The sequence below is a fragment of the Parus major genome, chromosome 3, assembly GCF_001522545.3.
Source record: "Parus major isolate Abel chromosome 3, Parus_major1.1, whole genome shotgun sequence".
NCBI classification, from domain to species: domain Eukaryota; kingdom Metazoa; phylum Chordata; class Aves; order Passeriformes; family Paridae; genus Parus; species Parus major.
In genome coordinates this window covers 64,772,861-64,795,818 of record NC_031770.1, presented here as the reverse complement: position 1 = coordinate 64,795,818, position 22,958 = coordinate 64,772,861, and the positions used below count along the sequence as shown (strand labels likewise).

At 41.5% G+C, this 22,958-nt stretch overlaps 1 protein-coding gene across 1 annotated transcript; it reads left to right on the top strand.

Annotated features, from left to right (window-relative positions):
• Positions 1–1,937: 1,937 nt before the first annotated feature.
• On the top strand, positions 1,938–21,131 carry NUS1 (NUS1 dehydrodolichyl diphosphate synthase subunit). Its single transcript, XM_015622487.3, has 5 exons — positions 1,938–2,471; positions 11,065–11,187; positions 13,578–13,730; positions 17,781–17,880; positions 18,588–21,131. The coding sequence occupies exons 1-5, from the start codon at positions 2,090–2,092 to the stop codon at positions 18,676–18,678; spliced, it is 849 nt and encodes a 282-aa protein (XP_015477973.1). The 5' UTR covers positions 1,938–2,089; the 3' UTR covers positions 18,679–21,131.
• The last annotated feature ends 1,827 nt before the right edge of the window (positions 21,132–22,958 follow it).

The following is a 22,958-nucleotide window of genomic DNA, read 5'->3' as shown; positions in this document are numbered from 1 at the left end:
TTATGTTGGCATTCAGTAACTCAGTAATCACTCATCTCCACTGAGGATGATTTGTCAGGTGTCGGAGTGCACCTATTTGCTTATGTCTCCTGTGCAAATGCATTTCCTAGGTCCCCCAGCACATTGGGGGCTATGCAATTGGACAGCTTAATGCACAGAGACTTGAGCTCATTTTTCTTTACATTCCCTTGTCATCAGACTCTGCAGAGGGATCTGCATGGGTTGGATCAATGGGCTGAGGTGAAATGTGTGAGTTTGAGCAGGGCCAAGTGGCATGCCCTGCCCCTGGGTCACAACAACCCCCTGCAGCTCTACAGGCTGCGGCAGAGGGGCTGGAAAGTTGCCCAGCATAAAAAGACCTGGGGATGCTGGTCAACAGCTGGCTGGGTAGGAGCCAGCGTGTGCCCAGGTGGCCAAGAAGGCCGATGGCATCTGGTCTGTATCAGCAATGGTGTGGCCAGCAGGAGCAGGGAAGCAATTGTCCCTCTGTACTCGGTACCTTGAATACTGCACTCAGTTTTGGGCCCCTGACTACAAGAAAAGACATTGAGATGATGGAGTGTGTCCAGAGAGGGGCAATAGAGCTGGTGAAGGGCCTGGAGAGTGAGTCCCAGCTTAGGGAGCTGGGGTTCTTTAGCCTGGAGGAGACTCCAAGGGGACCTGATCATTCTCTACAGCTCCCAGAAAGGAGGTGGTAGCAAGATTGGGGTCAGTCTCAGGAAACAAGTGACAAGACCAGAGAAGATGGCCTCAGGCTGCACCAGGGGAGGTTTAAATTGGATACTATGAGAAAATTTCTTCATGGAAAGCATTGTCAAGTGTTGACACAGACTTCCCAGGGAAGTGGTGGAGTCACAACCCTGGACGTGTTCAAAATATGTGGATTTGGCACTTAAGGACATGGGTTAAGCAGAGGACTTGGCAGTGCTGGGCTCACAGTGGGAATTGATCTTAGAGGTCTTTTCCAACATTAATGGTTCTATGATTCTAAGGTCAGTCACCTAAATTTTTGATAACTAGAGTTAGATATTTTTGAAATAGCACAATCCTTCCTTGCAGCTCGACTGTGTTGTTTTTGCTGGCTAACGCTGGTTTGTATTAGAAGCCAGGAAAGCAGTTATTTTCTGAGCAACAGAAATATTTTCGTGATACAAAATTCTTCATTCAATTTTATATCCGCAGATTCTTTTAACAGACTGTTTTAAACATCTCCGTGCCAATCTGTCTGACAGCGGTGTTTCCATCTCGGACCCGTGGGCCGTTTCAAGCCCAGGTAGCCACAGCCGCGGCTCTTGTGGAAGGCTGGACGTGGGGGTGTGCGGCCCCAGGCCGCGCTGTCTCGCCGCGGGTCGGGGGCTGCGCTGTCCCCGTCCCCGAGCCTCTCGGAACCGCCCGGTGAGCACTCGCAGCGCGCTCTGAGGGTGAAACCTGCATTTCACTGAACACACCCCTGAGGCTCAGCTGCTTCTGTGCCGTTCAGATGCTTCCTCCCCCCATCTCTGCTTCACACACCAGCGTGAAGGAGGCGCTGCGGGCACCAGGCACAGCAAGGCTGGGATAGGCAAGGTAGCGTCTGCAGATGGGCTCCCGAAAGAAGCGGGGATGATGGGCAGAGCTTGGTTGGGTGTAGCTCTCGCCCCGGCCCCGCCCCGGAGTCCTCCCGCCGCCGGCCCCGCCCCGGAGCCCTCCCGCCGCCGGCCCCGCAGGGCCATCGCCAGCAGCGGCCGCCAGGGGGCGCGGCCCCGCCCCTCACCGTTCCCGTCCCCGCCCCTCACCGTTCCCGGCCACGCCCCCCACCGTTCCCAGCCCCGCCTCCTGCCCTGGCCCCGCCCTCCCCTTCTCTCGCGCCACGTCATTCGTCGCTCCGCTCCGGAAGCGACGTTGTCCCGCCCGGCGGCCAACGGGTGGCTCGCGTGTGGCGGGTTGAGAGGTGAAAGATCAGGCGGGGCGGCGGGAAGATGGCGGCGCTGGCGGTTGCCGGGCGGGGGACGCGGGCTCCGTGAGAGGATGGCGAGGCGGGCGGCGCGCAGCGGCTGAGGCTCCCCCGCCGCTCCCCCGCGGGCCCCGCGCGCTCTTGTCGGTCGGTCCCATGAGCGGGGCGGGCGGTCTGGCGTGGCGCGCGCTGCACGCGCTGGTGCGCGCCTTGCTCTGCTTGCAGCGCGCGCTACTCGCGTGCCTGCGTGGCCGCGCGGCCGCCGCCGCCGCCACCTCTTGCGCGCTGCTGGCACCCGCCGCCCGCGCGCTCGGGTTCCGCGAGGCGCGCGCGGCCTGGCGGCGGCGGGGACCCGCGCACGGCGCGGCGGCGCGCGGACGGCAGCGGTGGCGCGCGGACGGGCGCGCCCTGCGGAAGCTGCCGGTGCACGTGGGGCTGGTGGTGACCGAGGATGAGCCGAGCTACGCGGACATGGCCAGCCTGGTCGTGTGGTGCATGGCCGTGGGCATCTCCTACGTCAGCGTCTACGACCATAACGGTGAGCGGCGGCCGCGGTGCCCCAAGTCCCCGTCCCGGGCGGTGCCCGTTCTGGGAGCGCTTCCTGGCGTGGAGCCCGAGGGCCGCGCTGTTCTGGGGTCTTCTCAAGTCCGGTGCTAACCTCTCTGCTGGCAGCTCCTTTCCCATCCGCTGGAACTGTTTGGCCACTTCAGAGCTTCTGTCACTGGGGGACCTGGGACATGGCCCAATGGCCCTTGTGGCCCGGCTCCCGTGTCGCGATGACCCGCGACCCAACCACAGCCTGGGGTTGACAGGAACCGCTGACATCTGAAAGTGTAGGGCAGGGACTGTCAGTAGGGAAGAGCTTCAGGCTACCTGCTCTTATGAGTGCGGTTTATGAGCTAGGGCTGAACCTCCACGAGTGGATGAATGAAAGTAGCCTTCTATTCTCATGTACTCCTGTGTGAAGAAACAGGATGGATGAATGGTTAAACCTAAGCATGTATGTCCTGCGTGCTGTCTGTATTGTGAAGTTAAATTACGTGATCCACATTTGGTGCTGCTTGGCATTTGAGTTGACTCTTGAGTTGAGCCAGTGTTTCTGGAAGCTCTGGTGTTTTTTCAAGTCTGCTGTGTGATTTTATTTATTACTGGGTCTCAGGTGTAAGACCATTGAACTCTGGCTCTTGGAGGTAAGTTGATTCCACGTCACTGACTATCATAAAGATAAGCTCTCAGAGTTTGGATTTCACATACTGTGAGGAAATCATGGAACAAATCTGGCTTCCTCATGCCTATCCTTTCCTAGTGGGGAGTTAAAACAAGCCATATTCAGGATATTCTTTGGTGATACTCTCTGTCAAGCTGTTGAGATAGGATCTCTAACTTGTATTGGACAAGTTGTCAACTCAGAAGGGCTAGCAATATATGACATGGACTGTGTCCTGTTTCTGTCCTCTGCAGAGGAAAAAAAATCTTCATTCTGAAGATCCCTGTACTCTTGCTGTGAGGGGTGAGACTGTAGGAGACCAGGCGTCAACTTGTTTTGAGCCACTTCCAATGGCTGTTTAGAGGTGTCCTGCAGGTCAGGTGAACTGTGTAGATTTATGCCAGGCTACAAGTACAGTTGTCTTCTAGTACTCTTTAAGAAAATGCCCAGCAGTGCATCCCACATAAGTAGGTGAAATCTTTTGTCATCAAGTGTGCAAAAGCATCTGAGGTCTACAGGCCTTTCCTCGAGCATAGACATTTGTGATTTTTTTAAAATTTTTTGCTTTGTTTCAAACCATCACTACTTGTAGTTCTGTTTCATGTTTGATCCTGCCTATGTGATAAAAGACTCAGAAGACTTGACTTTCACTAAATTCTCTAAGATCATTATGAGAAACTGGGCTTATTACCAGTCACTTAGCAGTTTAAACTGACCATCTGTGCAGGGCTGTTGTGGAGCTCGGTTATGTTGTATTTCAGAGGGAGAGCACTTCCTCGTTTGGAAGTCAAAGAATGATATAAACTATTTGCATAACATCTCAAGCACACAGAGAACAGCACCTTCTGAGAAGTCATTTATATGTTGTCAGTTTTTACTCCCAATTTGGAAAGCATTCAACCAGGTGAAATGCTGCAGAGCTAGCAGTACCAAGGAAGAGAGAGAGAGTTTCCCTTATAGCTTGAAGAGAGACATTTTTATTGTACGGGATATTTAACTTGTGTCAAACCTCAAATAAGCTATGGGCAATATTGCCTAAAATCTTACATATGTGCTTAGATCCTTTTTAGATTCCAGCACTGTGCTCCACAAATTATACGTATGAGAACTGAACTGATGAACAGATCAAGCTGAGAATCATGTTTCTTGGTCGTCTTGGTTTTCATCTTGCTTACTGTGCAACACTGAGGAGGGAGAAGGCACCAGACAATGCTTAGGTAGCCCCTGTTGCTGAGCTCCTGTCTCACAGTAAGGAACCAGAGGAGTAGCAGTGTCTGAAACATTCTTTTTTGAGAACCTACTACTGCTTCTCCAGCATGTGTTGAAATTTAGTTTGATCTAAGATTGACTGTTAGATGACTAAATATGATGACCAGAAATTACAAGGCTTTGTCCCCTGAAAAGCTGATACTCTTAGCAGTTCAGAAAAAAAAAAAAAGGGTCATTTGCTGCTGTATCCATGTATTGTTTCATTCATTCTAAAGTCACATATGTAAATTGTTCACTTTTGTTCCATGTTGTGATGATGTTATTTTTTGTTTTGGTGTTGGGATTTTTTTTCTTTTTAGTTTGGTTGTTTTTGTTGTTCTAAGTGCAAGTTGTGTGATGAGTGTGGATTTCAATTTTGTATTCTAAAGTTACATGTTAAGAGATTTTGTTGTCACCTCTGAGATCTGAAAATATCGCTATTACCTCATGATTTCAGTATCAAAACACATTTTTCAGTAGCTTGTTCTTCTGTTTTTCTCTGATACCAGAGTATGCTAGTTTAACTGCTAGCTTGATTTTCAGTTTGTTGGAGCAAAATTGAAGAAGGCAGAGCAACTGAAGTGTTTTAAATCTGTGTCTTGTACCAAATTTCCAGGGTTGATTAGAATAGCCTGCCTTTATACATCATGTTCCACACACGTGTTCAGTGGATTGTCCAGGATAGCAGCCACAACTGTTTTGTGCACAGCTGAGCTTTTTAGACTGACTTCAGTTTCAGAGAGCAGTATATGGTAACTGCTGGTAATAGCACATATGCTGCCTTTCTTTTGGTGCTAAGCTCCTTAGGGTGTCTTGATTGAGCATACAACATTTCCATTGTCATTAAGTAGGATGTTGCAGCTGTTGCTAAATCCGGTGCTCAGTGGTGGTGGAGTCTGTAACTCTCAGCACTAACACTGATAATAGTGAAGGTGAATAAAGTCAGGTACAGCTTGTCCTTATCAGTAGCAGGGGATGACCCTTAATTACAGTGTGCACTTGTTTCACTCCAGATAGTGAGTGGTGCTTTTGGGCTGCTGAGCTGCTTCTGTTGAGGGTTTGTGTTCATACAAATGTACCAACTATTGATTTGTCAGAATCCCCACTAGTGCTGGCTGTGGTGGAGAAGGAAAACTAATTATGAGTGCTCTGGATCACTGTTAGCTGTGGTGAGGTGTATGTTTCTTTTCCTTCAGTGCGTATCTGTATTACTGAGATTCTTTTGATTGCAACAGGAAACCTTGTTTACAAGCATGGGCTTCCATGGTTTCCTTCTCTGCAAGAATCCTTCCTGCAGAAGGATTAAATTCAGAATATTTTCATATAGTAGTTTAGGTTAATTGCCTCTTCTATAGGAGGAAAGGGAAGCATGAAGTTCTTCACAGAAGTGCTAGATAAGATTTGTTTATAGTAATGAATTTCTATATTTGTTAAAAATTACAAAAGAGAAGGTTGTTCATGTATTCTGCAGCATCAAAATAAGTAGCTGCATTCCATCTAACACTATTCTGTTGCAGCAGCTGCACCAGTAACTGTAAAGGCAACTTGGCTGGAGTTGTGCAGGGCTCAGAACTAAGACTTTCTCTGTTGCCTCAGCATGCTTAGGGGCCCAAGGAAGCCTGGCATTACTGCCCCTGGTGTGTGGAAGCTCTTTCAATTTTCATTGATGTGCAGCATGACAAAGCCATAATAAACTTAATGCTGCTGTGCGCACCTGGGTTAAATGATGCAAACTAAAGTTTCAGGCTTTTGATCAAGAATTTATTTCTGTTGACTTTGGTATTGCCAGTCCTATTACTTGGCAGAAATCCAGCCATCCTTGTCAAGACCTTATCTCTGAGGAAATACTGCAGCATTGTTGCAGTCAGAAGACATTGATAATACAATCATATAATAGCACTTAAAATACCTTCTGGGGAGCAGAAGCCTTTACTAGTGCTATATACTTTAACTTCCTTTTGGTAGTTGTTTTGCCATTTGGGAGAGTTTGATTGAGTATTACTTCTGTGAAGCTTTCCTGATGTAGTTTAGGACAACTCTAGAGTGTTTTTTGGGAGCTTGCTGAATTTTGACATATGGGTACTTTGGACTCCTAGATAGATGCTTCAGGCTGAAGGTTTCTTAAAGCCCACAGTGTGACTGTATTGAAAATTTGGAGTTACTCATCCTGGCTATAGCTTTCTAGTGAACTGCTTTGCTTCTGACTGCTTTTATCTTAAAAACTCTTTGGAAGGCTAGAGTATGCAAAAGAAATTATTTCATTAGCCACAAAGTAGGCTTCTAGTCTCTTCTAGATTACTTGGTAGTTCAGCTGATTTGATCAATCGATAAAATCTTTTGTGTGTGCAGCATGTTCATTTTACTGGGCAAGATGACTGTGTTGTGGTTTTATGTCACTGGAACACTTGTGAGATACCAATGTCACACGGCATCTACTGTGGGCCTTCATCCATGTGAAATTTCACATTCAGCAGTTGCATTTTGATGTTGAGTTGAGAGGAGTTATCAGACCACATTTATTAAAGGGATAACACTCATCTGTACAGGTAATCTGCTTAAAGGAATGGAAAATATGAAAGAGGTGTAGTCTCCTTCAGTTGCTGATGAGCTCCTATTCTCTTAGTGCAGAATGTCCCTCCAAGAAGAATGTGGAAGGAATGGTCACCTGTGAAGTTCTCAGTTCTAAGTCAAATTCTTTGTTTGGTTAGTGCTGTCTTAAATGGCTTTAATCTGACTGAAATTTAAGTGACTTCAGCTACATTCAGAATCAGATTGCTTTTTTTCCTAGACTCTTGGAATAAAGGAGGTATTTGTTTGTAGCTTTCCTTATCGTGTGAGGTCCAGTGTAATGGCCATGCTTTCCTCTGTTATCAGCCAGCATGATCCAACAGGATGTAGGCAAAAGTTGTTCGTGTATTAAAACAGTTTCTTGCATGTGCATTCTTTGAAGTGGCTTATTATTTGATGTTCTTAAAGTGTTAGTACATGATAACAATTACAAGTTCTGATTACTCTTTCCTTGTCAGCACTGCAAAGAAGTTGAGAAAGCAAATAACTGAAATGTTGTGGAGATAGGTTCTTTACTAGACTCCGCTTTGGTAAGCGGAGTTCTCTTGCAAGGAAGAGCTAATTCTTTTTCTGTGTTTTACCAGATTCTGCTGCTTTAAAAAGCAAGGCAATTAAGAATGTGCAACTTTGAGGCCTTATTAAGGGCGTTAGCAGGTGGTGGCTGTGGTAGTTTAGTCAGACAAACAAATGGTTGATATCACTTGGTGTTTCTTCTTCTCTGATACTTCTTGTTGTGTCAGTTTTTCATTTCCAATTCAAGATCCTTGTCACCTCAACACCTGCTGAATTTGCAATATCTTAATTACAAACTTAATTTGTCAATATCTAACCCTAAAATACTGCAACACTATGGTTGCAAGCAAAGGGGCATGGCTTGTAGCTGAGCTGCTGTAAATCTGAACAAAAGGTGTGTGCCCTGGAAAAGACCTGTGTAATGAGGACTGCTGCAGGAAGCTGTAACACTCCTGGTTTGCCTCAGCTCTAACAGCAACAAATGACTGACACCATGCTTGCAGTTTGTGTTACAAAAACAAGTAGTATTCCTGAAAACAGCTCACAAATTCTCAGTAATTAAAAGAAACCAGGACAGGAAGTTTTATACCCTTTTGCTTTGGGAATTTTAGTGCTTAAAATACATGTAATTCTTAGAACACTTCATTTGCAGGAATTTGCACATTTGCACCAGCTTGCAAAGCTGTAAGTGTTCTGACTGAACAAACGTTTCTGCTTTTCAAAACCAGAAAATCTTCTGATAATAATAGTGACAATTTCATGTTTATGTTCCATATTAGAAATAAGAGTAGTGCTGCATTTTTTTTTCATTTAACAGCAAACAGTTGTTGCTAAAACTTAATGGACCTTTGTCAAACCATAATTTTTTATAATGTTAAAATTACATTATGGACTTGCTTTCGCTTGTGTGGAAGGCTGTGAACAAAATTGAAGGGTAACAGTGAATCAAGAGTTAAATTTCACTGCCGAGGAACACATAATTCTGCTACTGAGTTGGCCTACTCATGCACTTGTTTGCTATATTTGTCATGTTTAAATTAAGCAACAGCATCTCCCAGAACTAACTTGGGTGCATTTACAAAGTTTAAAAAAAAAAATGAGTCTTGTAGATAAATGGGGTTTTGAGTTACTGTAAGGGAAAGGAGAATATAGCTGAGTCACGACCATGTAAAATTATTGAAGTTGAATATGAATTTGGCCTGTGAACGTTGCATTTGGCAGGACTGTGTTAGCAGTGATGAGCATTCATAAGTCTCTTGTGCACTGACTGAGAGACAAATGTTGAAGGAGTATTCCCAAATGCTGTTGGTTTTTAATTAAGATCTGAGTTAGTCTGAATTTTTACTGCCTTCTGCTGTGCTTCAGGATCTTCTCTTCAGGAAAACTGTGTATGTGTCAAGGTTGGTGGATCAGTGGGAATTTAGGTGTGGAGGCCTTTTCCAAGGAAGGCATACTGCAACTATGTGGTACAACTACAGTAGCTTCCTATTTGTTAAACCACTATTCCAAGAGCCATGCAGTCTGTAAGTCTGAACAGCTGAGGGGGTGGGTGAGATAAATGAGCAGAATAGAAGGGTGATACTCAGATAAATCTTAAGAACACATTTATTTAGCAAGTCTTCTGTATCTGTTGTGTGTGTTAAGAACCTTCGCTTTGGAGCTGGACTCATTCCATTATCTGATGTCTCTTTTTACTGAGAAGCAAACAGGTTGGTCAGTTCTTCTACTTGTCCTCAGTGTCTTAATTTACTTAAGAGCTGGAGTGTGGAATCTTAAATTAGTTCTTCCAGTCTTTGTCAGGAGTAGGCAAAAACCTTGCACGAGAAGGGATTTGATACCATTAGTGTTGGGTGGAAAAGGAGAAGAAGAGCAGCAGCTTATTTCCCAGGTTGGGAGCCTTTCATAATTATGTCACATGTTTGTCTGGATATTGAACATAGTTTTATTTCTCATGTCTAAAACTGTATGGAAGTCAAGTGACTCTTAATGGTGAGGCACATGCAGCCTTGTTCAGATTTTCCTTGAAGAGGGTGCAGGATTAGCACTTGCAGTGGCTGCACTGCTGCTGACCTTGGGAGTAAGGAAGACAATCTTTGCTAACCCCAGCACAAAACAGACTAAGCCAGAGTTGTATGAAACTATATTATTTAAAGGAGCATCCTCAGTTTCTGTTATGTATAAGTATACCCCAGAAAGCAGGAACACAAAGAGCAGCAATTTAACTTTAGTTTAAACTTAGTGAAAGTATTCTAACACACTTTTTTTCTGTAGAGGTTTGTGCCTTACCACAACTTGCTTTTCCATAAACACGTGAAATCCATTATAAACATCACTAACACTTCTGTAATCAAATAGTTTATTTTTACAGGCAGTATCCAGGATGAGAGGAAAAATACTTTGCCACCTATTAAAACCTCTGATGAAGCCTGTAGAAAAGTTCTAATTCGTTAGGCCTAAAGGCTAGCATATTAAATAAATTAATTGTATCACTTCACATGGCAAACTAACTCCTCGTGTATTATGGTCTTAATCCAGTTATACAGTTTGACCAATGTGGGAACTGCTGTAGCAGTTCCAGATCCTATAGTCAGGTTGTGGTACTGAATCCTAAGTCTGATCATGAAATTGTGTTTCTTACATTGTCTTTTGTACTGTCTGCATTGTAAGATTAGTTTGCTAATTTGTGGGCATTTTTAGACTGGTCAACGGAAGTGTTTGACATAAGATTTCTGAATGAAGCTCAGTAAGAAACCTCTGAATACATGTGATAAAAGCATTATGCAGTTCCTGAGTGAATATACCTAGCCATGCTTTTGGATTGTAGATATTTAAGCTGTAATATTTAGATTTTGCTGTGGCAAATTTTTTTATTTAAAAATTATTATTTATTTTAAAAAATTTATTTAAAATTATTTAATTAGAAATAATAGAATTATGTTTCTCAAAACCTAGAATTTATTTTAGTACCAAAATCCAAGTATGTTTGAAGCAGGCTTTTGTGATTTCATGTATTCAAAATGTGCCTAACTTAAATATGTAAGTATAAAAAAGCTTTGGGGACTGCATGAACTCCTTGAAACATACAGCTTGCAAAATTCTCTTATTAGGAAATCCAAGCTTTTGGATGGCTTAAGAGTGGGCAGTTACTGAGATCAGAAATGCTGATTTAGTGGTGATTTGCTTTGCTAGCCTGCAGCCTTAGGGATGTGGCAATAAGTACTAGGAGACTAAAGCAGTGTGGGCATTAAAGAAATTTGGTGTTTATCTGGCTTGGTCATTCTTTGCTGATTATTGCTTTCTCTATTTCTAGGATAGTAAGGACAATGAAGTAAGTCTTAAGCTATCCCTTACGCAGTTGCAAGTTGCTGTTTAAATCAGGCTGGGTGAAAGAAAAACAAAAGCACATGTTGTCTTTCCAAGGTCACTCAAATTAGTCATGTGCAGTAGCATTCACTTTGAATTCTTATCTGCACTTGTGAACTCCAGTCTGAAACCAGTACTGGCTAGTTTTTTTCTGCTTGTCTAGTGTCAGATTTATTTTGTAACATCCATTATAGGAGTTGGCTGACACGCAATGTTGGGTTTTTTTTAAAAGGTATTTTCAAGAGGAATAATTCAAGATTAATGGATGAAATTTTAAAACAGCAGCAAGAACTCTTGGGACTAGATTGCTCCAAGTACACCGTGGAATTTGCAAATCACGACAAAACTGGTCAAGGTAAGATGAACTACAAGAGGGGCTTGGTATGCCTCTAAATACCTGTATACCAATGATAAATCTTCTATGTACAGTGACCTTTTTCTTCATTAAGAACTGATTACCAGAAAACATGCAATCTTCCTGGTCTAGTATTAAACTTCCATTGTGCTTTTTTGTTGTTAACTAACAGCAAAGCATTGATCTCTCCTTGCTGTAATAATCATTACTGGGTGGTCTGATCTTTCCTTCAGCCTGACTGTTGTGCCACAACCCCTTCAGTGCATCAGTGTGGCTCTGCTCCCCACTGTTTCAGTGAAATGAATTCTTTTGGTGAGACTTGAAAAAGCATTGAAGTGTAAGGGGACTAATGTCAAGTTAACAACGTGTGTGCTTCCATCTTTCCAAACGTACACCTCAAAGTGGGAAGGTGAAAGGGAAAGAGCAGGACTGCTGGTTGTCATGGCAAGGTGTAATATCATCAGGAGGGTAAAGGGCACAAGTTGAAAAAATAAACTTGGTAATAATAGCTTTTGCACGTAGTTAGATGTGGAAAGCAGGAGTAGGTTTCAAGGTTGATGTTCCTTATACAGTAATATCTGCTGCAAGTACTCATTTGCTTATCTGCTGCCTAAGACAAATCCTAGAAGTCTATTCAAAATATAATAAATCACAGGCAGGTGCTTGAATCAGGCCTTTGTCTTAAAGGGATGAGCTGATATAGCTCTCCTAACTATGACTCATAATATTTAAGTAGATGTTGTAAAAAAATACCTAAACAACGCTTACGTTTTAAGATCATCATAGTTCAAAGACTTACGAAAAGACTGCGCAAGTTGTGGTACATTTAGCTGCATTTAAAATGTTGCTTGCAAGTTTTGCCTCTCCTATGAGACCTGACCAGATACCAAAATCCTTTGTGCCAATTTTCCAGTATAAACTATAATATTGTAACATGAACTTGTGTTATGAACAACTTAGCTCTAGATGCTAGCATTTATGTGGAAGAACCAGGTTTCATGCTATTTTTTTTCCTTCCTGTGAAGGTTGAAATAACCAGCAGAAAATGGGGTAGACAGGCTATTAATGTCTTAAACTCCAGCATACTTAGCTATACTTACCTAAGATGGGATATTTATGTTCACACCAAACAAACTACTGAAAGACTTCTCAGACTTGCTGATGTAAAGAGTGCGTTTAAATCTCAGGAACCTTTTGTGCTGGAAACTGTGAAAAGCAGAGGTGTTTGCTGTTCTCTTTTAAAATTCTTCATTCTTTTTTAGGAGCTTTCACAGTCAGATCAGATGCTTCATGTTTTCAGCTAACAAACTGACATCTCTCCAGTTTATTATTATCTGCAACTTTTCACTTCTGAAAAACAAAATTATAAGTATTACATTTAGGCATACGGTTAAATATTTTTTTAATGTAGGACATTTGATGCAAATTTGCACATCAAACAATATTAAGGAACAAATATTTTCATTGTTGGGGCTTAGGCTAGAGGTGTTTTAGGTGTTCTTATGAATCTTGACTGTGCTATGTGGTCATTTGCAGTCAGGTTCCGCGGTTTGAAGAAATGTTATTTTTAAATATCTGGTTATAACTATCAAAAGTCTGGTTTCAGCCTAAAGTGTTGACACTTTGGTGTTTAACCCACTTAACTTCAAGCCAACTTCAAGTCAGTTTCTGTGACCTTCAGCTTCATTGGCAAGTTTACCTCTTAGGTATCTTACCAGAACTGACAATGATGCAAGTCATGTAGTATGGGAAGGCTCTTGCCTCTCAATAGTGTAGAATTAAGATAATTATTGTTGTGAAATGTCCTCTTTAAGTCACACATATAATTACAGATGAATAGATGAATTCTGGATTATTATCTTGTTCCAAGCTTCAGTGTAGAAATCTTAGATGCTTACTGTAGCTCTTGCATCAAGATGCTGTGATCAGATTGAGAGAGGCCCCCAGCTTAATCATTGCGTCACTCAAATGTACACAGTAGCTGTTAAAAACACCTTCCTCTTCTAGGGTAGAAATTAGTTTGTTGGGTAATTTTTCTTTCTCTGAACCTCTTTAAGTTACTATCCTTAAGGAGAAAAGCACCTTTCTTCTTAGTGCTTTGCCTGACAGCATAAGAACCAATCCAGATTTCCTGAAAAACTACATTTCAAGACTGAATTAAACCCCTTCTCACAAGATTTCTCAAAGCAGTTGTCTTAAACTTGTGCTTTAGTAACACAGCAAATCCAGAAAATTCTTTCTCAGTTCTCTTAAGAGACAGGTGAGGTATATCTGTGACTAGTTGTAATATACAAATTAAACTACAAGTTACTTTTAACTGTATCTGTGACTAAAGCACATGCAAAACAATTACATTTCTGTTGCTTTTAAACTATGTTTTGTACTTTCAGTTTTAAATTGCCAATCTACATTGAAGGTGCTGTCTCCGGAAGATGGAAAAGCAGACATAGTCAAAGCTGCTCAGAACTTCTGTCAGTTGGTAGCACAGCAGCAAAGAACACATTCAGACCTGGATGTGAATATGTTAGACAACTTATTAAGTAGTAAGTATAATATGGAGGGGAAAGAGGACTCAACTAGTAACAATTTGGGTACTAGTAGACTTATTGCTTGGAATGTATGCATTTTGATGCTTAGTCTATTAGAGTAAGTTATGATTATTGCTTTTAGGTTTCTGTTAAGAATTTCTTACTTGTTCATTGCCTTTTGAACTGTTTTTTTTAAGCAGAAAAAGTCTTTAGCAGAAATCTTAAGCTAAATTGCAGTTTTGGCTTTTCAGAGTTTACAGCCTCTGTGGTATGTTCTGCAGTGAGCTTTTTGAAAAAGTACTGTTGGGATTACCTAAAACTAGGCTATTCTAACTTAGGTTAACTACCTGCAAGTTGCAAGCTGCAAACATGGATGGGCAGAGTTTTCTCCAGATCTAGTTACAGTGATTAAAGCTGTTCCTGCAGCCTGACTACTACTTGTAGTGGAAATGATACAGTACTTGCTGTTCTCTTGCTGCTGTATAACACACACTAGCTTAGTTGTCTTCATTACTAATTCATGCAGATTACTGACTCTGCAGTGAGATGTGTGGCTACATGCAATAGCTGTGAAAAGAGCAGGACTGCCTGCCTTAATATCACACCTGTGAGAAGAAGTTTAGAATTAGCATCCACTTTTCTAGTGGTGCTATGGAGCTGTAATGAGTTGCTTAGCTTTCCTAGGTGATCCATGCATGTTAGTTGCAGCTGTAATTAGCTCAGCAGGGTTCAGGTTTCAGATTGCACACTTGAACCTGGATGTCTTTTGGCATGTTACTGTAGTGTGGTTCGCATTAATTGGACTTCAGAGACTGATTTTTTTCATGTGGGTGGTCAGATGAATTGTTCTGTGGATGGACCTCCATGGCAGTTTGGCCACTTCAAACTGAATTCCATCCCTGTAGGAATTGCACCTTCCTATAATGGAACTATTGAATGTATTTAATAAGGCACTTGAAGAAGAACTTGGGACATCTATTCCGTTATACCCCAAAGGCAATTAAAGGAAATTAACAATTGCTTCTTCAGAACAGTCACTAATCTAATGGAGAACCAGTGACAACGGTTACCTGTTGTATGTATTTTGGCCAGTGATCCTTAACTGGAGCTTTTCAAACTTGTTGGGGATCTTCTGTCTGGATATATTAAAAGTATTAGGTCCAATCTATAAATCAGCAGATACCTTTTTTAAATATTGCATGCAAGCTGAGAACAGAAAGATTTAGTCTGTCAAAATGATGAAGTTTGAAACAAGCTGCTTCATGTATTTGGTTAATAATTAAGGATAATATCTATAACTAGTGTGCTACTTACTAATTTGTTTACTTAATGTTTAGGACATTGCTGGAGGTGAAGTATTGTTTCATGACTTACTTAGCAGCAGCTTTTGAAATTTTGTTTTACTTATAGGCAAATTTAGTTTGGGTGTATTTTTAATGGAACAGTATTGAAAGTAAGCATCTGTGCATTACTGAATTGAGAGCATGTTCTGAAAAGCAATACTTGAACAGTTATATTCTGAGAGTTTGCATTCATAGTGTCTTATGTAAATCTCTGGAGTTTTACATTTTTATTTAAATACCTGTTAATGTAGTTTTTAAACTTTTTGTTCATGTTTAGGGTGCAGTTATTGAAGCCTAGTCCTAAAATGGTATGATTCTAGCTTGTCATGTGGCTTTTCTTGTTCTTAATTCAGTTGTGCACTTAATTCTTATAGCTTGAGTTTTCTGCAGTGTAAGAGTACTTTCTTCTGAGCAATGCCTCAGCTAACCAGCTTGTTTTCAGAAAAGTAGGTGCCAGCTGCATTTTAATATTGTCTCTGCTTGCTGTCTGTCTCCCTTACAGCAAAGAACATGACTATCAATTAAGGCTACTCAAGTTGCCCAGTAAAATCTATGTGGAGAAGAGTTATCAACTCTAAAATTCCTTTATTTTCCCCTTGCAGAGCTCCTGACCTAGCAGGGATGTTGCCAGATTCCCATCCTTTGAGTGTGCAAGTCTTTTGGCCTCCTTTGTCTTTTAAAGTCTGCTCCCAAATCCTTGTATCTTGCATGTGCTAAACTTGACTGCTGTAACTCTAGCAGCTCTGAGGGAGCTTCCACATGTAAATTATCTGTAGCTCTGCTACGTTTAGGTACACAAATGGATTCAGAGTGGAAAGTACATTACTGTGTTGTTTAGTAGGCTGTTCTGGCAGTAATACTACAGTGTGCATTTTCATTTTCCTTCAGATAGGAAATGTTACCATTAACTGGGCTCTCTGAAGGTCATTTCCTGTTTGAAAAGCCATTGCAGTGTTGAAGATCCTGCCACTGTACCAGCTGAAGAGTACTCAACTACTGAATCAGCTGATGAGTAAAGCTGTCCACTTTCTCCAGAGTCCCCACTTCTAAATATTCACAGCTTCCCTGCAAAGCTCTTTCATACTAACATGCTAGCTTCTGAATGCATAAGCGGATTTTGCTTTGCAATTTTTTTTCTTAACTTGGAGATAAGATTTGGACTGTGGCATAAGACACTCCTATATAAAAACGTCATCCTTCCTTTGAAATGCACGTGCCTGGGAAAATAGCTTCTTTACCTCTGATAAAAGGTATCATCACTATTGTGGTGATGCTGTGGGGAGGGAGGATGTGAACTTTTTGAAAAATCTCCAGGTTCAGTTTCAAAACCTGGGTGGAGCAAAATCTGACCTTAGTTTCCTTTTCTGTTATTCCCGAAGTTAAGTTTCTCTACAACTAATCTGAAAGTTGTAAAACTCTCTTGTGTAGTGGTTTATTTTTTTTAATTCAAGAAAACAAAGAAAGAATTGAGAAGTAACATTGGAAGTTTGGAGCAGGTATTTAAACTTTATCTGCTAAAGGTAGTCATTACCCACTATAAGCACTCTTGCATTTAACCTGCGGAACTGATGGATAGTGGAAGGGGTGACAAGAAATTACCTTCAATAATCATGACTAATTGCAGCATTATAGCAAAATAGGGTTATGATTGCTAGAATGCTTTTCCAATGAGCTAGGTAGGTAGGTGCAAGAGGAACAGTTTAGCTTCTTGGGTCCCCTTGGGGTGCTCTGCTGGTTTTCACATGTTGCTCTAATCAACTTGCTAGAATTAGCAGGGAAAGCTGGACTCAGACTACTCATTCTAAGCCTATTTCCTGTCTGTCAATTTTAGCCTGGAGTAGCTTAGGCACTACAGAAGTATATGGAAGGGAGACAGAGGTAGTGGTGTTTGGTCCCTAATTGCCTTCACCCTCAGAAGATGAGTAGGATGATTTCATGAGGGAAAGAACTGGCTGGGGTTTTAAGGTATGGGTAGTGAGAGTGTAGGCACCTAGTAGAATTCATCGATATTATCTATCTCTGCCCTAGAATGTGTCAGGTTGTCCACACAGTAACAGAAAAAGGCATACTATTCTATTCTTCCTCATTCATCTAACCAGAAAGCAATTCCAGCTGCAATAGTTTCCTTGAAATTTTATAGTAAGTTGGTTTTAAAATTTCTGTCTAGTCTCATACTGAGAGAGACAAGTCCTCTAACAAGGTGTTTTTGTTTTTTTACTGATGGTCTGTAATACCAAGGTGTTCTTCAGTGAAACTTTAAGCTTAATAGTCCTTTTACTCTACTTGACTGCAGCTCCACATAGTTAAGTAAGCACTGTAGTAGACAGACTCAGGGTATAGCATGTTCTGTGCTACTAAAATGGAGTTTGCCAAGGCAAAACTAGCACAAGTCAGATAAAACAGGATTGTTTTATCTGATTGCTGTTACTCAAAATAATGTAACTGTTGCTGTTACTTCCATAGAAAGTCTTTGAAAACTAGCTGACATACAAATAACAGTCCAGCTGGGCCTGCAGTGGCTGTCTAAGCTTTTGCTCAGTTGGTCTTTCAGGTGTTGCAAGACCAGTCTGTCCTCTTGGGCTTTTAATTGTTAACTTGTCCTTGGGACCTTCATTTTTTAAAAAAAATGGCATTTAGTAAAAAAGCAGAGTGCCTTAATGTTTAGAGCTGAAACAAGTCCTCTGATGAATTTAATAAAACCTAATGTAACTTGTTATTGCAGGTACAAATGGATTTCCTGATCCTGATTTAGTCTTGAAGTTTGGTCCTGTGGACAGCACATTAGGATTCCTTCCATGGCACATCAGACTGACAGAAATCATGTGAGTTGCTTATAAATGTTGTGAAACACACTGGATTGAAAAATGTCTAGCTAACCAAGTCTTTATGACATAACTTATGGAACTGGCCAGAAGAGGAGATCCAGCTAAACAAGTATCTGGAGATTGATTTGAGGGTATTTTACAATTATTAAATGAAACCTGTTAGAAATTCATTGTTGGTTTTTTAGCCCTGACTGGGCAACAGCAGGCTTCATGCCTCAGGTTTAAGGAACAACTTAGGGCTCCATCTAGGCTGTGGTCCAGTCCCACTTGGCAGTGTTCCTTACATCACTGTTGGTTTTCTGTGGCTTACAGATTTCTGACAGGGAAGCTAAGGATGTAAGGGAAACAGGTTAATACAAGAATATCGCACCTTTGGATTACTTTTCAATTTTAGTAGTAACTGAACTGACTAGATTTGCTGAACTCCTTAAATCTGAGAGCATTTATAACGCACTGAAATGTGTGGGCACACCTGTGCTGCTCCAGCTTTTCACTGATTTGAAGGGCCCTGTGTGCTTTAATGGGAGGCTTTGGTTTAGAGTGACTGGTTTAGTTGTTAGAGTTGAATGATAGTAACCATGTTGAGAACAACTTCACAAGGTTATTCAGACAGTAGCTTGCTTTTAGTGATAATCCTGAGTGGCTGTATGACTAGTATGGTGTTTATAAAAGCTAATTTTAATGTTTCTAACTTGCTTTCTCAGTTCTTTGCCTTCCCACCTAAACATCAGCTATGAAGACTTTTTCTCTGCCCTCCATCACTATGCAGCCTGTGAGCAACGCTGGGGAAAGTGACTTCGGGCTGAGTGCATGGAGTTAGGCTTTCTGTGGGAAGGAATTGATGTCTGTTTACAAGCACCTGCGACCCATAAGTCTGGCTCATAGTCCTTTCTTAATTTATCAAAAAAATTCAATAAAGTGTCTTACCTTTCTAGAGAGTCTGTGTGAATGCGTGAGAATCTGTGGGGAGGGGAATTCACAGATTTCCTCTTTGAAAAAGACAATTACTAAAACAAAGCTGAATTGCCCTCACTTTGACATTCAAGTGTCAAAATGAACGTGCAAGAATTAAGTGCTGTAAAATCTACAGGACAATGTAAATAGGAGTTCTGTGCCGTGAAGGTCCTTAAAACTAAGAAAGAACTCCCATCTTTGTTTCTTAATTCTTCATGGTCAGGCATTTCAGAGCTAATGGTTTATCATCAGATATATTTACTCTGTAATATGTGAATTCTAGAGAAGCTGATTTGGTTAACTGAAAATAGGGACTGCAACTTGGCTGGGATGACTAAGCCAGCTGTAGGTGTTAAGGTCTAGAAATACTGAGAAGATTCCATAAAAAGAGATGGAAGCTTCTATGGTAAGTGGAATAGGCAGTCTGTATTGCACTATCCAGGTTTTTTGTTTTGTTTGGTTGTTTTTTTTTAAGTGGTGGAATGAAAGTATTTCTGCAGCCCTGAGTGAATGCAGCATCTCTCAGCATCAGGTCAGTTTTCCATTGGGAATAAGCATAAACAGTACTATGTATTGTTTGTATACCTGTTCTCCCCATAACATGCTCACACAAGGTAACAAGCAGGATGAGGCTCTGGCATCGTTTGCTGAAAGATTTGAAAATGGGCTGAGTCAGCTACCATGGCTAAATGTGATTTGCTGCTTGTACTTGTGTGCCCAGCAAGGGAGTCCGCTTAAGCCTTTTATTATTTTTATTTGTTCTAAACTGAGCATTGGAAGTTTGAATGGGAGTCTGAAGCGGACAAAGAAGGAAGATGAAGTAAAGCTGCCCTACCGTACATCAGCACTGAGATAATGGAGCAGAAATATTGGCTAAATGGTCTTCGTCATGGAATGGCATGTCTGAGTTACATTCCTATTGTTGGAAGCAGTTTAAAATTGCAAGTTTATAGCTGCATTTGGATAAAGCAATATGTATTAGATCTGTATTACTGAAGACAAACATTAATACTGCAGCCTTCTACCCTGCAGGCTGCAGAACTGTTGAATGCTTCATTCTGGAAGTGTTTCCTGTTTCCCCCCCACTACTCTTCAAACTGAGCCTGGCTTTATCTCCTTTGGGATAGCCATGTCACTACAAGGGAAAACAACTGTTTTTAAAAGGGAATTGCCAGATTTTAAATGAATGTCTGCCTCATTGTGAAATGGTGTATTTTAACTTGTTGTTGCTTGATGTAATGTTATAAAGCAGATTGCATAAACTCTTAGCTGCGGTTTTTCATCATACTAAGGTTAGATTGCAGTTACAGAAAGAGATCTGTGGTAAATTTATTTCAGAAAAGAGCAAGGGATATTCAATAAATTAACTAAGGGTTTTAACATACAATAGTTTTTCATAGGAGCTGGAATACATAGAATACACTTTGTAGACTGGTCTCTTGTGTGTGCCAGGTCCTGTATTGCTGAGAAGGTGAACAGTTGTGCAATGTTTCCTGGGCTCTGTCATTGACATGGGCAAGTTTACTCACTGAGTGTTAAGTTCAACTTCTTTGTGGGGAGTGGGTAGCCTGTTGAAGGGTATCTGGAGTATTGATGTTCATCTGTAATAAGAATTTTGTTTCATTAAAATGCAAGGTTGTGTTTATGTTCCAATATGTAAGTGTTACTGTGTCATTGAAGCAGTTCTGGTGCTGGCAGTAATGGGAAAAGCTTAGTTTAGCCCTCAAAAATAATGTATTTTTTATATTTGTATCAAACTGCCAAAGACTACTTCTCATACCTGAGTTCCCTCAGTCCTCAAACTTCTGCATATCTCAGCTAAAAAGCTGTGTTTAATATTGGAGACAGATCTCAAGGCCTAGAATTTGTCTATAGAGGTTTGCTTAATAAAACTAAAATGATTAGTTCAGCTGCATTTGATTCAACTTAAATCTCTTCTGATGGCTAGTTTAATTGTGAATTAAGTGTTCCTCCTGGAATTAATGTAGTTGAACTAATCCACGTTATCACTTAGTTGGGATTATTTTACTGTCCCTGTGTGGGCAGTCTTCAGTGAGGTGTGCCAAAAGCACTGTGCGTATTCTCGACCTGCTCTCTGAATGTACGTCCTTGCCCTTAGCGCCTCTCTCCAGCTTGTTCTGTGTGAAGGTCTGTGCTATCGCTGTGACATGTTTGGGTACCTGTACATAATGTGTAAAATGAGTTTTTATGATTAGGGAATCGATTTATTGAACTTTATTATTGAAAGCTGAATCTGTAAAACAATAAATCAATAAAAGACTATAATCTTTCTACAGGCTTTGGTGATACATGAATACTTTTGGAAGTTCAGCTGGGGTGCTGTAGCCTGATTCATGTTACTACATCACTCTGGGGAAATACAGAATTTCAAATGTTGTATTTTGTGCTCTTCTTTATTGCTTTCTGTAGTGTTAACAACTGGGAAAATTTTTCATCTACCACTTCCAGCTTCTTAGATGCTTTTGTGAAAGCTTTCATAGTAAAACATTTACTCTAAAAATATTTCTTTGATAGCCCTGTGAGCTTGCTTAACTTGTTCCTGGCTACTAAAAAGCTTGTTTCCTCTCCCTGCTGCTGAGTCAGTCCTGAGCCATGAGCTGTGCTGGGTCTCCTGCCAGCCCTGTTGTGGAGCAGGGTGAAGTGAGTGTGTGGTGCGGAAGAAGCCTTTGCAATCTGAGTGATGCCTGGATGCTCAGCAGGAAAGGGGAAGCTTGTGTCCAGGTGAGTTTTGGAAATGCACTGGGAATCATGGTGCCAAGATGACTTAGATCCAGCCTACAACAAAGGCCAGCAGTCTCCCAAGCTGTGTTAGGAACAGTGTTGGCACGTCAGGGGAGGTGATCCTTCCCTCAGATCTGGTGAGACATCTGGAGTGCTGTGTTCAGAGCTGGACTTCCTTGGTACAGGAGAGACGCAGATTTAGTGAACATGGTTCACCAAAAGGATGTGATCATTAGGAAGTGGAGCATCTGTTGTACAAGGAGAGGTTGAGAGTTAGAACTGCTCAACCTGGAAAAGGAAGAGGAGGGACCTTACCAACACACAAATGCATGATGGAAAGGGGAGTAAACCCTGGAAGGGGGAGTAAACCCAGCCAGGCTCTTGGTGATGCTTAGTGGCAGGCTAAGATGCAGTGGACATAAATTGAAATACAGGAGAATGTTGAAACATCAGGAAGACGGTTTCCTATGAGGGTGGTCATAGGCAGTGGAGCAGGTTGCCCCTAGAGGCTGTGGAGTCTCCTTCAAAACCAGTACTTGTGCGTGGGGATGAGTGCAGGACTAGATCACCTCCAGAGATGTCTTCCAACCTCAGCTGGTGGTGGCAGTAGAGCAGTGTTAGGTGTGGTGCTGCTGGGCTCCCCTCTCTCAGCTGGATTTTAGTACTCAGCAGTGGCGGCTTGCTGCAGTTAATTTGCCATTTCAGTAGCAAAGAATATTAGAACTTTCTGTATTGTGGAAAATTTTTCAATTGCACCAGTGTGAGAACTCTCTTTCACAGTAACTGCTACTTATTAACAAATTATTCACATTTCTATGTATTTCTTCTTTTTTTCCTCTTCCAGTGGTATTTGGTAGTTGATCTGGTAAAGGAGCTAGATGAGATTCTGAAATAGTTGCTTTGTAGCGAGGAATTTGGGGACATGGATAATAATCCAGCTGTTACAGAAAATAGGCCTACAAAGCAGTTCTTGAAATTACAGTGCTTTTTAGGACTTCTTGTATGAAGATGCACTAAGAAACTGTACAGCATAGCATGCTGCACTGAGTTGAAGACTGGTAAGCAAGCAGAAGGTAAAGTGAAGGTCATTCTTTATAGAAGAGTATGCTCTTACACATTTGCACATCTGTAAGTGCTTCCTGAAGTACTTGACAAAAATGACAAGAAAATATAACCTGGTGATTTGATTTCCTGTGTATTTCATGAATTCAGCTTTTATGTGAAATCATAACTGCCCTGAATAGTCCCATATATTTAACACAATGACATCTTTTTGTCTTTACTGTTGAAATAATTCACTATTATTCATGCTTATTCACTAGTAGTGACAGATAGGTATACCTGTAAACTCAGAGGGTGGGTGCAGAGTTCTGGTCATT